Raw genomic sequence first — 18,426 nt, forward strand, 5'->3', positions numbered from 1 at the left:
GCACCTTCCACCGAACAATTTTTTAAAACACACACACACAAAGATGTCATAAACAGAAGAAGCATTAATACCCAGCAAACATTAATTTTATCACTTTTATTCCACCTTTTCAAAATGTATATATATGCAAAAATCCTGACCTTTTTCTGTTTAAATTGTCCCAATTTAAACGTGTGGTGATCCCCGGATAATGCTCTTCAGGGCTGCAACCCTATACATATTTACTAGGGAGTAAGGTAAGGCCCATGGAACTCAACAGGGCTTACACTTGTGTAGATATACATAGGATTCCACCCTACAAATTGCACCATGTATCCCCTGTCATTTTTAATTGCTCCTGTGCAAGCTAGCCCATTTGTGTGGTCATAGGCCAGAGCAGCGTGTTAAATCTGGGCTGCTCTCATTTGACAAGACCAAGTGGGGAAAGTTGCATGCGTTTGCTTCTCGCTTCTGTTGTCACAGGAGAAAATGCCAGGTTCTAGAACAAAGTAGGCAAATCTGGAGAGAAGGGAAAGGATGGCACCTAATTATTCCAAGTTAGATCTAGTTCAGGGATGGGGAACCTGCGTCCCTCCAGGTGTTGCTGGACTGAGAATCCTATCATGCCTGACCATTGGCCACACTGCCTGGGACCATCTAGAGAGCCACAACTCCCCGTCCCTGGCCTAAGTCATACCAAATGCACCCAGGAGGCTTTGGATCATGGACGTTAGGGCTGCCATATTGTGAGTGAAAAAGGAAACCGGCTCTGAGGGCAGACGGATGCACTGTCTCCCATCTTCCCTTGCTCGCAAGTTCTCTTTGGGCATGTTCATACAAGATTTCTCCCAGAAGCAACATCCACATTGCACATTGCACTTAAAACACACACAAAACGTTTTAGTTGAAGCTCTATAGCTGAGCTCCAAGTCTATAATGGGCAGGATTCAATGTGAGCTGCACAGCAGCATATGCAGGAGGGGGAACACAGGTGACAGAGGTGGAAGGAGCAGGAAAACCTGCAGTGGCCACGTTGCCAGATTTACTAGTAATTATTATTTATTTATTCATTCATTCATTCATTCATTCATACCCTGCCCATCTGGCTGAGCCACCCCAGCCACTCTGGGCGGCTTCCAATCAAGTGTTAAAAACAATACAGAATTAAATATTAAAAACTTCCCTAAACAGGGCTGCCTTCAGATGTCTTTTAAAGAGAAGATAGCTGCTTATTTCCTTCACATCTGAAGGTAGGGCGTTCCACAGGGCAGGCGCCACTACCGAGAAGGCCCTCTGTCTGGTTCCCTGTAACCTCACTTCTCGCAATGAGGGAACCGCCAGGCAGTGTACAGGTCTGTACAGCAGCCTTCACCACTGGGGCAGATGGGAGCTGTAGTCCAACAACATCTGGAGGGCACCTGGTTGCAGTCTGGCAACTTTAGTAGCACAGAGTCCCAACATGAGGATGGGGCAGCCACACCCCTCCGGTACCGAATATTCAGAGGCCCAGCAGTTATAGCTGGCGATAACCGGTTGGTCTATCCAAGGCCTCACTTACACCATACATTTAAAGTGCAGTGATACCACTTTAAATGTCCATGGATTACCCCAGAGAATTATGGGAGCTGTAGTTTGTTAAGGGTGCTGAGAGTCTCTAGGAGACTCCCCTCTCCCAGAGCTACAATTCCTAGAGTTCTCAGTGAAGAGGGATTGATTGTTAAACCACTCTGGGAATTGTAGCTCTTGGAGGGGAATAAGGGTTCCCTCATGACTCTCTCTTAACAAACCGCAACTCCCAGAATTCTTTGGGGAAAGCCGTGACTGTTAAAAGTGGCATCATAGTGTGTTAAATGTATGGTGTGAACATGGCCCAACAGTGTTCACTTTTTCTGTCCCACCTTCTTTTTCTCTCTCCTTTTAACAGAAACAAAAACGAACACCAGTCGAGTCATTTCTTTTGACAGAGGTGAAATGCTTCGTTTTGGGGTGGGGGAAGGGAAGGGGTGGTACTGGGTGCACAGGGCAGCAAAAGCATGCCTGAAACACTGGAGTCCCTTTTAAAGGGGGCGGCAACAGGGCAATTTGGGGACTTTGGGAACAGAGTGCATCAAAACAGTGGGGAAATATAGCATCCATAAAGTCGGGTGCCAAGAGAAAATGAAAGCACGGAACTGGCCTTAAACAGGCAAGATTGCATGGGTGGAGAGAGATTAAATCCAAATGTACCAAAATATCTGCCTCCCCGAATTTGTGCTGAATAGTCAAATAGAGAGGAAAGCTGAAAATTAAGTGCTCTCTCTTTACAGATACTGAACTGCACCATGCACTTCTGCAGATTCAAAAATTAGATGTCACGAAGAGTCAAACACGACTAAACGACTAAGCAACAACAAACAGCCAAATCATAATAGGCACTAGTCCAGTGTTTCCCAAACTTGAGACTCCAGCTGTTGTTGGACTACAACTCCCATCAACCCTAGCTAGCAGGACCAGTGGTACTTGTAATCCAAAAACAACTGGAGACCCAATTGGAAAACCCTGCGCTAGTCAAAAGCTTTCCCCCTCTCGGCTTGGCTTCTATTGCTAGGTAAATGCATGTACTGCTATGAAGCAATAACTCAGCGGTTCACAACCTGTGGGTACCCAGATGTTGTTGGACTACAACTCCCATCATCCCCAGCTAGCAATGCCAGAGCTCAGGGATGATTGGAGTTGTAGTCCAACAACATCTGGGGACCCACAGGTTGAGAACTGCTACAATAACTGGATTGCTCATTCTACGATAACCAATTCTGCCATTTGCAGATGCTCAGGTAATTAGAATTATTGGTAGAATACCATAACTGCCCTGATTGTGTGATTCCTTGAGGGAACTGCCAAGTCCGTCAGTTCAATGAAAAAATGGACACAGGGATCTAACTCAGGCTTCCTCAACCTCGGCCCTCCAGATGTTTTTGGCCTACAACTCTCATGATCCCTAGCTAGCAGGACCAGTGGCCAGGGATGCTGGGAATTGAAGTCTCAAAACATCTGGAGGACCGAGGTTAAGGAAGCCTGATCTAACTCCACCTATCAAAGGCTACTCATGCAGAGCACCTTGAGCTCACCTGAGGACAAATAGAGCTCTGGATCAAAGGCAACATCTAAGCTCAGCTTAGCTTTTCTGGAAGCTGCTATAGCAATCTTGATTAAGAAGGTTTCAAAAGCATTTGCCGCTTCATTATTACTACAGTGAGGAAACCTTCACTTTAAGCTGATAACTAGTACTAGAATCACCTTCCGCTCTGGCTTCTAAACTGAAAAACACAAGGTGTGCTGGAAATGCAGCCCAATCATTACCAAATTTAAATAACAAAGAAATCAGGCTGAAATAGCTATCTAATTGCCAGCTTGCAGATTGCAGTCAAATGTTAGTTAAAGCGCTGCAGTATGCTAATTAGACTCCACAAATTAAAAATGGAACAATCTGGAAGTTACCTGTTACATTTAACATCAAAAGGGAACCTTTGTTTTCAGATTACTTGGGAAAGATTACTTGGGCAGCAGAAACAGACGAATGGATTTATCTCCATGGTGTTACTTGCTCATCCTTCTGCAAAATTGGTCGCCTAATATTTATGAAGCACGGATTTAATACTGTACTACCGATAGGGCTTTTTTTTTTAAGCACACAAATAAATGATGGTTGATGTGACAAGATTATTGAGCACAACAAAATAACATTCCCCCCCTTTTCCTAGAAGGTCAATTTGATCAGAATTATTCCTTTGCTATGGGGGGGGGGCGGGCTGTTGGGTTATTGTTTTTATTTCTATTATGTATTTTGTGGTTTTATATCTTGATTTTATTCTGTGAATCACCCTCAGACCCCTGGGAACAGGGTGGTATATAAATTCAATAAACAAAATAAAATAAAAAGAGTGCCCCACATCTAGATTACAGCACTGCAATAGCGCTGTAACCTCCCTTGGAAACTTGAGATTGTGTTTTCAGGACCCACAACTAGGATTTGTGGTAAATAATATCATCATAATCAGGGCTTCTTCTTCTTCAGTTGGAACTTACGGCACCTCTCAGCTGGGCCCCGGAAGAAGTAGGGGGAAGAGACCTGACCAGCCTCAGCAAAGCCCCTCTACATCTCTGGCTCATGAGGAGACCCTCCCCAGAGCCTAAAGGTGATATCCTCTAGGCCTAGGGCAGCGGTTCTCAACCTGTGGGTCCCCAGATGTTGTTGGACTACAACTCCCATCATCCCTGAGCTCTGGCCTTGCTAGCTAGGGGTGATGGGAGTTGCAGTTCAGCAACATCTGGGGACCCACAGGTTGAGAAAGGCTGCTCTAGGGCTCCGGAGAGGTGCGCGTGAGCTGGAGGTGCAGCGGGAGCTTGCTGAGGCTCTTAGGCCTTCCAGCTAACAGCTGACATGCAGGAAAGCTGCACCTCAGCTGCTCCAGCTCTCATGGAGCCTGGCAGGATCCGTTGCGGGGCTGCTGCCGCCACCGCCACCTTCACACAGGCAGGCCACCTCTTCCTCCCCAGGGAAAAAGTAAGCACAGGGTCTGACTCTATAAGGCAGGTGCAGACAACTCTAGCTCATATAATCACCGAGCTTGTCAGTGACGCTCATTGCCTTTTGATGAAAACTGTTTCCCCTTGTTATTTGGTGGAAAGTCTGTAGCAGCCTCAGCTAGGTGAAAATGAAAAAACAGCAGCAACCAATAGAGGTGTTAATTTTGTGCCATCCCAAGTTCTTAAAGGCTTCTTCTATGAGCTAGACCCTGGATTCCTGAGAGATGAGGTTTATGGGATTGTTCCAGAACATAAATATTTTCATATGTTTTTATCGAAAGTAATAATGCCAAGGCCATCCATCCCTTGGATAAGCTGAGTTACATTTGAAGCAGCCTTGCATTCCTGTCTAGAGGTGAGTTGTAATGTTAAAAATAGGTATGTTTCCAAAGCTTCTTAAAGCCCCAGATATGGGATACTTGGGCGAGTGTGTCCCCTGCCCCTGCCCCCGAAAGGTGGCATAAAACATTTTAAAGAAACAAAATGTTTGTCTACTGCCTTCGTGTGGTTGAAGTATCAGCCCCTACCCTCAGGCTTACCTCGAAAATAAATTCCCCAAAACTACTTTGGATTAGTGCTGATGTGCACAGTTAAGATTTAAGTACTGGCTTAAATCTTAACTAAGATGCCTTTGGCACTCAAAAGTCTGCTGTTGCAGGTTGGGGACCTTCCAGTGGTGCAAAGAGAAATGGAGAAAAAAAATAGAGGTGCCTTGCCCTCAATCTGGAGACTCCATTGGACCCCACTAGATCCTTGAATGGAAGGAGCCCTGACATTGGCAGAGGACAAATTGGCGATCCAAGCCATTGCCTACTTTTTGCTATAGAACCCTGCCTAGAGCTAGATTCTTGTCTGCTTGCCTTGTTGATTTTGTGATACCAATGTTTTCTCCTATGCAACCAGAATAACTATATCACTTAGAGAACCTCCCTATTTGCAGTGCCGTGGGCAGCAAATAAAATGATGCGAATACATGCAATCTAATACTCCTAGGCTGGAGATAATTTGATTTAAGTTTTTGTTGTTGTAGTTGCAATCATAATTTTGTTACAGTTTCCCTGTGTTTTGATTTTATAATACGATTTCTCAGCCACAGGGCTGGATGTTGTTCACCCGTTTTTTTATTAGTTTTATGGCAACCCATGGTTTTATGCACCAAAATTGAACTGAAATGAATACAGGTCTGAGTTCCTTTGTTTTAAAGGATGTGCGTTCCTAGGGAAACAATTTATTAACAGGGACCATATTTGGAATTGAGGAAAGCTGGAAATATTTGGGTCACACCCATCGCCCGCCCAAAGAGCTTTTTAATATTTTAATTCCCAGCGTGGTGATGAAAAGGTCTGTTTAGATTCCCTCCTTATCAACATGCCTCCAATGATACAGACTGGATGCAATGAGATACTGCGTCGTATCCAATTTGGGTGTTTCTTAACTTCAGTAATATCTGCATCATCCTCTATGTTGCTTTAGTGCCTATAATAATCAGGCGGACATCCCTAGGATTGTCAGTGTTTCAACCAGCCATTGTAGTAGGTGATTGTGTTGTTCGTTTCATGCTGGTGAAAAGTTTCACCAGGTGATATCTGTGCAATAAGGTTTTGTTAAAGGTAGTTGAGCCGCCCAGGTCATTCCTGCCCATCCAGCTGGCACTCCCAGCTTTGCTCCATCCCATATGCTCACATCACATGTATATCCTACCATTCTCCTTGTAGCCCATTCCCAAGATGACCTCTGGTGCTCTGTAATAACGTGTGACCACATAAGGAGTCATCATGAAGCTAGTGCCTGCGGTCCTGGCCAGTCCAAAATCCAGGATCTTCAATGTGCAGTCAGATTTTACCACAATATTACTTGGTTTTAAATCCTGAAAGAGATGAGGGAGCAGGGGGAGAACAGGAATGATGAGTTCTACCTACAAGACTCAGTAGGTGCTTTATATCACAAATGCCACAATGGCGCGGCTGTCCCTCTTCTGTGGAACAGTATTTCCGTGAAGATAAAACAGGCACTCATTATCTGCACTTTACAGAAACAACCGAGGACATTTTTTTGTTCCAAAAGCCTGGATGAATTGGTCTCTGACACGGCTGCTGCGTACTCGGTATTGTTTTCAGCTGTTTTTATTGCGTTCTGTGCATTGCCTTAAGACGCACGTGGAAGGCGATTTGTTAAATTATTATATCTGCTTAGGTGGTCCCGCAGAGCTGAGAGAGATGAATGATCCAAGAGGGGGCAAAGGGGTGCAGTATGTGATGATGATGATGATCTACTATTACTACTACTACTACTAAAGGTAAAGGGACCCCTGACCATTAGGTCCAGTCGTGGTCGACTTGGGGTTGCGGCGCTCATCTCGCTTTATTGGCCGAGGGAGCCGGCGTACAGCTTCCGGGTCATGTGGCCAGATTGACTAAGCCGCTTCTGACGAACCAGAGCAGTGCACAGAAACGCCATCTACCTTCCCGCCGGAGCGGTACCTATTTATCTACTTGCACTGTGTGCTTTCGAACTGCTAGGTTGGCAGGAGCAGGGACTGAGCAATGGGAGCTCATCCCGTTGCGGAGATTTGAACCGCCGACCTTCTGATCGGCAAGCTCTAGGCTCTCTGGTTTAACCCACAGTGCCACCTGTGTCCCCTACTACTACTACTACTAATAATAATAATAATAATAATTTATTATTTATAACCTGCCCATCTGGCTGGGTTTCCCCAGCCACTCTGGGTGGCTTCCAACAAAATATTAAAATACAATAGTCCTTCAGAGATTAAAAGCTTCCCTAAACAGGGCTGCCTTCAGATGCCTTCAGAGGTTGGTCACCCAAAGAGACAAGGGAGGTGGTGTTTGTTATAAAAACAGCACTGCTCCTAAGGTCCCTAGGTATGGGTATAATAGTATAACAGAAGCTAAAACTGGGCATGCTCCAAATAACAGAGATTTTTCTTTCTTTCCCGTAGAAGGACATTTGTCCTTTTTTTGTGGTGGTGGTGAGGGGGTGAGATGGACACCTGGCTTACCCTGTGAATGATTCCTGCAGAGTGAAGGTGCTTGATGCCGCAAAGCATTTGGTAGAGCAGGTAAGACATTCGCTCGTGGTCTAGCTCCATCTGAATCACCTGGCACAAGTTGGCATCCATCAGCTCCATTACTAAATACCTAAAGAGGAGAACAGAGCCACGTAATAATCAGCACTCATCATGGATCAGATACAGCAGGCATAAGCAAACTCGTCCCTCCAGATGTTTTGGGACTACAACACCCATCATCCCTAGCTACATCATCCCTGTACATCGGGGAGGGCTGTGTGGAGAGAGTCTCTTCCTTTAAATCCCTAGGAGTTTATCTCAGTGAAGACCTTACTTGGAAAATCAGTACAACCTCAGAGTATTGCGAAAGAACGATGTCAATCAACATTTGATGATCTCCTTCTACCGGTCCACAATAGAAAGTGTCCTTTCATACTGCATCATGGTGTGGTACGCTGGTTTGACATCAACTGATAAGGGTGGTGAATACAGCACAAGATATTATGGGCTGTCCCGTGAATCCGCTGGATGAAATAGTGGAAGAATGTTGCCTCAGGAGAGTGAGGAAAATTCTCAGGGATGATTCACACACTGGCCGGCACTTTCTTGATCTCCTGCCCTCAGGCAGAAGATACAGAAGCATGATTAGTCGCACCAACAGGGTAAAGAACAGCTTCTATCCGTGGGCTGTTAGGCTGCTGAATGCAAAGATAACAACAGGGCAACTGACTTTCGGGTTTGGTGGGCGTGCGTCAGTAAACGAGGGGAATTAAGAGTAAGAGAGCTGAGTGGGGGGTGCTCGTGTAACCTCACTGTATACAAGCTGTACAAGTGACAATAAAGTATTTCAATTTCAATAACAGGACCAGTGGTCAGGGATAATGGGAGCTGTAGTCTCAAAACATCTAGAGGGCCGAGTTTGCCCATGCCTGAGATACAGCAATGCTCTTGTATCTGATGTGTCCATCAGAATTCATTTTGCTGGACACCCCCCCCCCAAAAAAAAAAAAAAATTGTAGAATCGTGATGCAGCTGAGAGTAGGGAGTGGGTGAGATGTCACTAAATGACACATTTAATGTAAGCATCCTTTTTCTCTCTCACCAGCATCATTTCATTCTTCAGTAACTAGCGTGGTAAGGGGCATACATTCTGCATGTAGACCACAGCCTTGCACACTCTTGTCAGGAGGCCTCTCTTTCTCCTGCCCCTCCTGAAGACCTCTTTGTGTGATGGCGTGCTGCCTGCCTTCATATTTGGGGGCAGCTATGCTTCTGAAGACCAGTTTCTAGAAACCGCAGGTGGGGAGAGTGCCCTTGAGCTAAGGTCCTGCTTCTGGTTCGCCCCTGTATGAACAGGAAGCTGGACTATATGTGCTATTGGTTCCTCTTCTGTTCTAAGGAGGTCACCATGCAGTATGTCAGACCAGAATTCAGTACAGTCTTCTCTGACCTTCATGGGTTCCGCTACCGGCAATCCTTTTGATTGCAGATGCCAGAGATCGCAGGGTGTGTGTTCTGCCACTGAGCTTTGTCTACATCCGAAACAAAGGCTTTTCCTGGACCACCCTAGCTCCAACTTAGCCGCTCCTCTTTCACTATGTCTTTTATTTGCTTATCCTCAGCTCCATATTAGGAGTGTCTGACCCATCCTCCATCTTGCCTGCCTGTTGTAAATTGCCAGCCTTGCAGAGAGGGACTGCATATCGCACTGATTGCACTGCAGACAGTCAAGAAACCTTCAATAAATAATTGCAGAGGGGGAGTTGATCGATAATTATTATGCAGATACAACAAAATGAAATAAAAACAGTGCTGGCTTGTTATGCCAACACTGGAAATCCTGGAATGGGATTGGCTAGGGAATTCTAAATTCTAAACTTTGCTGGACCTTTCATTTGCATCCCAGTGGTAGCTGCTACTAGCTATGGGGGAAACCTCTGAAATTTGCCTCACATTAGCTTGGAAATTACTCAAAATGCTCCCCCCCCCAATCAAATATCCCATTGTAATTTTTCTTAGCCAATTTGAAAGACTTTGAGGAATTGCTCACCCATTTCTGCTGCTCTCCCTCATCCCCCAAATCCATCCCCTGCCATGCCCCAAACAACTCCTCTTTCCTCACAGGGAACTGGATGGTGAAAAGAAGAGTAGAAGGAGCATAGCAAGAGTTTTCTTCTCCATCCCTGCCCTCCATTGCCTCACCACACTGAGTAACTGTGTGCCAAGGCACAAGGGATTATGGGAGATTTAGTTTTCCCAGGGGCTTCTGCAATTGCCAAGGGCATCGCAGAAGAGAGTTTCAAAAACACTGACATATCACAGTGTGACGAGGACAGTTGGTTCCCCTGCCAAGATTTTGCCCTTGCGTTATAGGACACAAACTGTGTATAGTGTATAGTGAAGGAAATTGTTAAAGGGGGGGCAGAATGAGGAGAGTTTGGCCAACTACAAACACTTCTGATTACCTTAAATATTATTCAGGTCAGGTTCTCCTTACATGCCAAGCAACAGCGGACAATGCTCAGTGGAAATACTAGCAATTCTCTGCTTTGCCCCCAGGCAAATAATTTTTACAGAGTCATAGGTTATCGGAAAATAAATATGGAAGAGGGAGGAAATGTTTCGCCTCCTTAAAAAAAAAACCCCACAAAAATAAGGAGATGATTTCAGTGTTTTACGCACCTTTCAGAAGCCTGCACACCTCAGGGAGTTCTGAGGTAACAGGTGCTGCTTGAGAAAGCTATCAACCCAAAGGAATCAAAAGGAGCTGCTTAGAGCCGTTCAGATTCCTTTGCATGTCTGAACATGTTCAGACCCTCCTCACGACCACAACCCCACATCCTGCATTTTCTCAAGCACCTCCGTTATGATGCTCTGCGTATACTTTCGGTTTCTACACTTCTAAATTGAGGTGGGAAGTGCTTTCTGACATACCTAAAAGCAGTAGGCAGATAGTCGTGAGTTTTCTGATCTTGACTTTTTCTGATTCTTTTTTTTAAATCATTTGCACCTTTTTTCAAAACACATTATTTCATTTTATTTTTTCCATAATATAAAACCAGCACACATAATTGCTGGTCATTCGCTTCTTCTTTTCTCCCCTGCTCCCCTTGTAGGTACAAAATACAGGAATGACACAAAGAAATGGGGGAAAAGGTTGGTTCCATCAGGTCACTGCCTTATGGAGTGCTGGACATGAGGCAATTTCTGAGGAGAAGGAGCACTTTCCATTCAGCTATTCCAGAGTTTTAGTTGCACCCCCAAGGCACCCGAGCCACAAAGTTCTCAGGAGAACAATAAATCACACTGACAGGGAATATTTGGTTTATGGGTTCAAATAGGCCACAACTTTATTGCTTGCAGATGTGAGCGGTTTGGCTTAGGCATTGGGGTGAAGCCAGGCTATATCTTGACTCCTGGCAGGGAGTCCACGGAAGGGTAAACCACTGACAGGGGTGCCCTACAACTTACGTCAGATAGTGGCACCCCGAGGGGTCCCCGTAGGGGCTGTGACATGGCCCCAGCCCACGCCCAGGCTTCAGACAGTATTCACACCCCGGATGCCTATAACAGGATACCCTTACTGAGGAGGGGCAGGTGAGGCAACAACCTCCCTTCCAGCCAAATGAAGGCTTAAAGGTACCCCTGGCCATTAGGTCCAGTCACGGACGACTCTGGGGTTGCGGTGCTCACCTCGCTTTATTGGCCAAGGGAGCCGGCGTACAGCTTCCGGGTCATGTGGCCAGCATGACTAAGCCGCTTCTGGCGAACCAGAGCAGCGCACAGAAACGCCGTTTACCTTCCTGCCAGAGTGGTACCTATTGATCTACTTGCACTTTGACGTGCTTTCGAACTGCTAGGTTGGCAGGAGCAGGGACTGAGCAACGGGAGCTCACCCCATCGCGGGGATTCGAACCGCTGACCTTCTGATTGGCAAGCCCTAGGCTCAGTGGTTTAACCCACAACGCCACCTGCGTCCCTCAAACGAAGGCTTACCCAATACCAAAGAGGCAAGGAAGAGGGAGCCAGCTGGCCACACCAAGTTTAAATGGCCCGTGGCCATACCCGCTTTGCCAGCTGATAGGCTGGGGCTGCCTCGCATCACCGCTGATGCAGCCGGCAATGGCATGGGGGGAGGTAGCGTACCTCTCCCCACCCCCACGCCGGAAGACTATGAGGCTCGGCTGCCCGTGCGCAACATCGCCCTCTGATATAGAGGAGAGCAGATTGTTCACTAGAGAGTACAATGCCCACTTCTCCCTCAATCCTCTCCCCCTCCCGCAAATGGCAAAGATTTAGGTTTTGCTTTTGTCCACGTTACTTACACATCCTGGAACTCCTCCAGAGATTTCTGTGGTGTGAAGACATTTAATAAACTGATAATCTGAAAAGCAGGGAGGGAGAGAAGGAGAGAGCGGGAAAGAATGATAATGAAACATTAGCAGTTGATCAGATTATGACAGATTGCTCTACTGAAATTGCTCTTTAAAACTGTTCAGTTTACACCAATCCATCTTGCTACAAGTGTGCATATATATATATATATATATATATATATATATATATATATATATATAACACAACAACAACCCATAAGCAGCAGATCACGAAGGCATATGTTGCAAAGAAAGACATTGTTTTGAGAAGACTGTGATTGCCTGCGTTTGATTCAAACAAAAGCGGAGCAAATTCTCCCTCTAAACTGGGAGTTCACAGCTGAATGTTCAGCCTCGCTGGAAACAAACATGTAAAATTTGCTAAGCCACGAGGCGTCAGTGGTATATTAATGATGCTTGCCAGGGAAGGACAGACAGGTGTTGAGGCTTCAGAGAAACAACAACTTACATATTAAAAGCAAATGGTTTCTTTGTTTTTGCTTTTTTAGGGGTGCAGGATGTTACTGTGATCCACTGCTACTGCTGCCACTCTTTGGCAGTTGTATAGGTTGCACTTAAAAGCTGCTATTGTCCCTCCCTTTAGTTAGTGCCTCCTGCAAGGCTGAAGGATGTACCCCAGCCCAACTAAATGTATTCTGCACACACCAGCCCTTTAGAGATGCAGTTGTCAAAATGAAGCTGATCATTGGCAGTGCTAGAGGCTGGGAGTAACTTTGAATTAATACAGGATATGGTTCAAATACAGCCGTCTGCGTTCTTGCTTTGCTCTATTGAACAGTTGGCGGAAACTGCTCTGAACTGGCTTCGCACACCGGTGTAAACTCATGGAAGAAGAAGAAGAAGAAGAAGAAGAAGAAGAAGAAGAAGAAGAAGAAGAAGAAGAGGAGGAGTTTGGATTTGATATCCCGCCTTTCACTCCCCTTCAGGAGTCTCAAAGCGGCTAACATTCTCCTTTCCCTTCTTCCCCCACAACAAACACTCTGTGAGGTGAGTGGGGCTGAGAGACTTCACAGAAGTGTGACTGGCCCAAGGTCACCCAGCAGCTGCATGTGGAGGAGCGGAGACGCGAACCCGGTTACCCAGATTACGTGACTACCGCTCTTAACCACTACACCACACTGGCTCCCATAGGCATTTTAAAAAGTGCCACAAGATGTCTATTTTGCAATATATTTCATGAATGCTTTATCTTCTGCCATCTCATTGGTGGACAGCTACCTGTTAGGATATAGTTCCGTTCCACCTTAAAAGGAACAGGCATGACTGTTGTGTGTCACATGCCTGTTTACATTCCAGCACAGCTTGCTGGGAACTTCCATTTGTATATTGCTTTTGCTATACTGCTGTTGTGCTTGGACACAAAGGGAAGCAGACATGTTTTTCCTTTGGCCTGCTGCCGAATAAATGTTGTAAATATGCTTACACATGTCTCTGCCCACTACTTCTGCTGCAAAGAGTTCCATCCCTCTCCTGTTATGGGTTCCCACTGCTCTCTTGCCCTAACTTTATCTAGAAAATCGAGTCTTCCTTTCATTCCTTCATCTCCCCATCTGCAGCACTACCCCTCTTCCTACATTGCAAGGGGGATTGGAGTAGATGGCCTTCCAACTCTGCGATTCTTTCCAGCTTTGCTCCTTTCTCTTTTCAAGATTGCTGAATAATCCATTGCTGCCAAGGATCCTGGCGCTACAAGGTCCCCCTGCCTCCTGGCTCAGTTCAATAAGCCAATAAGTGTTAGGGAGTAGGTGGAACCCATTTTTTACAGCCAGAGGGCCACGTAGTAGTGAGCGTGGCAAAAGTCGGTGTGGCCAGACACACCTCACACTCTCCATCCTGGCGAGAAAGTGGAATTATCCTAGTTCAAGGTCACATTCCAGCCTGGCAAAAATCATGAGAGGAGAGTGCAGAGCAATGATGGGGCTTAGCACAGTTCTGAGGGCTGGGCAGAGAGGCCAGGAGAGACACGTTGGGGCCTCAGACCTGCAGTTCCTCACCACATTACAGTGGATGCTCAGGTTGCAAACGTTATCCGTGTGGGATGCACATTCGCAACCTGTGTCTGCGCATCTGCGCACACGCGGGTTGCGATTTGGTGCTTCTGCACATGCGCAAAGCGTGATTTAGCACTTCTGCGCATGCACAACCACCAAAACCCAGAAGTATCCCATTCCAGTACTTCCGGGTTTCGGCGGTCCCTAACCCGAAAAAATGCAACCTGAAGCATCTGTAACCCGAGGTATGACTGTACTTAGGGAATCTGTTTCCCAGCCTTCCCTGTGGGAAGCTGAGCATACATGGAAGGAAGTCGAAAACCACCATTTTAAATAACTATTGCCAATGTGAACCAAATTATCTGCAGCTATGACATATATATATTTGATTCACTGTAAATGTTAGCCTCTTAGGCACTCTGTGGTAATTACAAGTGAAGGGGGGAAATGCGGACTTAAGCGTCTGAAATGTATAAAATTTGAAAGCACGTTATTAAAACGTTAATTGAAAGAACAAACTGGCAACATCTGAGCCTGGAAGATGAGAGAGCATCTTTGACGGCCCTTCAGACAAGGTAGCACATTGCTACCCTCTGACTCTTCTGATCTCTGTTTGCTCTTGATTTCTCCCTGAACTGGACTACATGCTTGCTTCTGATCCTTCCAACTGACCCAGGTCACATTCACACCATATATTTAAAGCACTGTGATTCTACTTTAAACAGTCATGGCTTCCCCTAAAGAATTCTGGGAACTGCAGTTCTTTGAAGGATGCTGAGAGTTTTTAGCAGACCTCTAGTCCCCACGCAGAGCTAAAATTCCCGCTCTGAGGAGTTTCTGACATTTCCTGTTTGGCAGCTTCTAAAATGATGAAGCCTGAAGAATTCAGAACTGAGGTTCATTTTCAAAACCTAAATTTTAAATTTTGTATTTGGGATTTAAATGGGAAATGAACAACAACTACCAGGCTTTTAGAAGACATCTGAAGGCAGCCCTGTTTCGGGAAGCTTTTAATGTTTGATGTATTATAGTATTTTAATATTCTTTTGGAAGTCACCCAGAGTGGCTGGGGAAGCCCAGCCAGATGGGCTGGGTATTAATAATAATAACAATAATAATAATAATAATAATAATAATAATAATAATAATAATAATAATAATTTGTATTTTATTTTAATGTTAATTTCTACCCCGCCACAACTAAAAGCACCTCATGCTTTGCTACACTAAGAATAGCTGCGTGAACCAATCTTGTAGGAAAATGTCTTGTGGAGGGAGGGGGAAGAGAGATGGTCTGATCTGTGCTGGAAGAGAACTGTGCCGTTCACCATTTGGCGAGGAGGCTGCAAAAAGAAAAGTGTACGAAAGAAAAGGATAAAACTAAAAATAAAAAAAATCCACTTGAAAGAGAACACAAGGTTCATTCCTCTACTGCTTTACCCCACGTCACTGAGTTCCGACCTTGACCTTAATCCTGATGCTATTCACATAAGCACAAATGTTATCCAGTATTAGCATATACCAGTTATGTCGCTGTGGACGGGATAATAAGCACACAATTGATCTATTGCTGCACAAGAGAATGGAAACTGAATTGGTTTTCCACTCTTCCTCCACAGGACTTTCATGGGATTTAAATAGGAGGAGATCTCCATAGTGACAGCATAATCAAATATGCTGATCCGAGGCTCAGAGACTCAACTCTCTTTTGCCAGCAAATAGCGAGCGCAGCTAAACTTTTGCCCTTTCCCTGACACCTACTTTTGGGAAGGGAATAATCCAGCTCTGATCACACCCACACCTCCCAAATTCATGCAGACGCTGCACAACTATCAATGGAGTAATTCCCTGGAACGACAAGCAAAACATAATCTTGTTTTTAAATTAACCAGGGCATAACACTCTCTCTCTCTCGGTTTGCAGTGTCAAATGTTCATGCTTTTCAATCCCACCACCGAAAGAAAAACTCACATTTTTGTGATTCACACACTTCATGAGGACTAGCTCCCTGTAAGCTCGCTTCGCATGTGTCTGGTTTTGAAACGGCCTGCTGAGCTTCTTAATGGCCACATTTCTGTCGAGAACAGCATCATATGCAGCACTGGGAAAATGAAAAGGACAAGAATACAACTATTACATCATTAAGTTCATTGCTAGTGTTAATTTGTTTCAAAGATTCTTCTTTTGTTTCAGTCAAAGTATGCATTTCTTAAATGGCCCTAATCTCTTTCCAGCAATCTTTTAGCTTTAGCGTAATAAATATTAAGGAATCCAGCTTATGAGAGTCAAGCACAAGCAACATTGTTCACAGAAGCTGGAATCAACAGTTGATTTCAGTGGTTACACTAGTTAAGCCCGAGTACTTGTGATTTACTTCACAAGAAGGTAAAGGCATCATGACCAGCCACCACGATTCTGAGTAGGAGCAGTGTCTTCTCGGTGGTGGCTCCTCTTCTGTCAAACTTCCTTTCTAGAGGAACCCACTTGATCCATTTCTTTGACTCAGCTAGAATACATTTTTTAAAAAACCAAATCTGCCATGTCTTTTAAGCTATTGACCTCTGTGTGCACGTTTTCTGTTCTCTCCTTCTACTTTTAATATACCACTTGTTCTTATTTTATTTTTAATATTATTTTATTGTGCTAATTGTTTTAACTTTCCTTTAGGCTGCTTACGGTGGTGCAAGTAAATGGTGCCTCATAAAGGGAAAGAAGGAATAAACTTTATTGGTATAGCACCTGAGAATATTTCTCCTTGATGGTCCTTCTTTAGCCCCAGATCTAGCTACTTTTAATTTATCTGCTCCTAAATTCAGTCTCGCCGGAGAGCTTATCTGCTTTTGCATGCCGTATCTGGAAGTACACATGAGTCACAGCTTAGTTTAACAAAACTGGGAGGCTGTTTCTACCTGCTCCATGCCACGATTGCTTCATGTCTTTGATTTTTTTTGCAAAGCAATATAATGCAATAATAATAGAGGCTTTTACCTACTCTGCAGAAGCACGGTTGGGATTAATTGAATAATGTGTCTCCCCCCCCCTTCATTGCAGATTCCATCATGATGAAAAGAGCATGCCAGCTATGTTTAATAATTAATTTGCACCAGGAGGGAGGGGGAAATGAGTGAATAAGGCACCTCTAAAATAAAAATTACACAAACCTGACAGCTCTGTTTGCTAGAAACAGGGGTGGTGAACCTTTTCTGCCTGGACAGCCAGATTTCAACATCCCTAACCCATCTGTGGGCCATTTTGACAGGTGGGTAGGACTTGCTTTTGGTGCTGACAGCAAGCCCCTGCCCCCTTCCACTGCCCTAAGGAACTCACGTTAAGTTTCTGGTTGCTCCTCCGCAGCTACATCAGATATAGGGCAGGTGGTGCGGTTTGAGGAGAAAGGTCTCAAACTAGTACTTATGTCAGATCTAATTAGGGGAGGGGGCAATGATTCCCTACCCCTGCTTAAAAAGAAGCTGATTATGGTATGTTTGTGTCTGAGAAAGATTAAGTCCCCCCCACAAGTGGTTTTATTCAGATCCTCCCTGCAGACAAGCTATGTACCATTTTCATTCAAATTCCTACAAATTCGTGGAGGATGAGGCTATCAATAGCTACCTGCCATGCTGGCTCTGCTGTACTTGCACTGGGGGAGGTAAATGCCTCTGAATGTCAGTTTGCTATGGACCAAAAGTCAGTAGAGATGCTCAGGTCCTTTTGGGCTTCCCATAGGCATCAGGATGGCCACTGCATGGACAGGTTGCTGGACCAGTGTCCAGAGGCAGTGATGAGCTGGGTGAGGGCCAATAAACTTAGGGCTCATCCATACTATCACTTGTTCCATGACTAGAAAGCATGGGTCCAAGCAATTTAGCCTTTGCCCTGCCCCTTTCCCGCATAAAACCAGCTGTTTAGTACTAAATTGGAGCAAATGTCAATCTGGAGAAAACCCAACTGATGTTTGCTCTGATTCAAAGGTAAGCAATTGGTTTTCCTGGCAGGGCAAGCAGAAGTATGGATGAGCCCTGAATCCCAGCAAGACAGAGGCAATGTCGGGAGGTGGTTTTCAGATCCAGGGAGGCAGCCTGGTGTGGATGGGGTTGCACTTCCCCTAAAGGAACAAATGCACAGCTTGGGGTTATTCATTCAGTGCATTCACCGGAGGCCCAGGTAATTAATGCTCTAGTAACCTTACAGTTACAGCAGGTGGCGCTGTGGGTTAAAGCCTCAGCACCTAGGACTTGCTGATCGAAAGGTCGGCGGTTCGAATCCCCGCGGCGGGGTGCGCTCCCGTTGTTCGGTCCCAGCGCCTGCCAACCTAGCAGTTCGAAAGCACCTTCGGGTACAAGTAGATAAATAGGGACCGCTTACTGCCGGGAAGGTAAACAGCGTTCCGTATGCTGCGCTGGCTCGCCAGATGCAGCTTGTCACGCTGGCCACGTGACCCGGAAGTGTCTTCGGACAGCGCTGG

The 18,426-nt window shown here is 45.4% G+C and overlaps 1 protein-coding gene across 10 annotated transcripts in view; it reads right to left on the minus strand.

Moving 5' to 3' along the window:
- MAPK10 (mitogen-activated protein kinase 10) overlaps positions 1 to 18,426 on the minus strand; it is a 240,606-nt gene that overhangs the window by 50,567 nt on the left and 171,613 nt on the right. For all 10 annotated transcript variants that reach the window (XM_028743644.2, XM_028743641.2, XM_028743639.2 and 7 more), the window contains 4 exons: positions 15,933 to 16,062; positions 11,899 to 11,957; positions 7,565 to 7,703; positions 6,247 to 6,412 (listed from right to left, as the gene is read on the minus strand). In XM_028743644.2, coding sequence (XP_028599477.1) covers positions 6,247 to 6,412; positions 7,565 to 7,703; positions 11,899 to 11,957; positions 15,933 to 16,062 — 494 coding nt within the window. The remainder of the gene's footprint in view (positions 1 to 6,246; positions 6,413 to 7,564; positions 7,704 to 11,898; positions 11,958 to 15,932; positions 16,063 to 18,426) is intronic.

Source organism: Podarcis muralis, chromosome 9 (assembly GCF_964188315.1).
Source record: "Podarcis muralis chromosome 9, rPodMur119.hap1.1, whole genome shotgun sequence".
Classification (NCBI taxonomy): Eukaryota; Metazoa; Chordata; class Lepidosauria; order Squamata; family Lacertidae; genus Podarcis; species Podarcis muralis.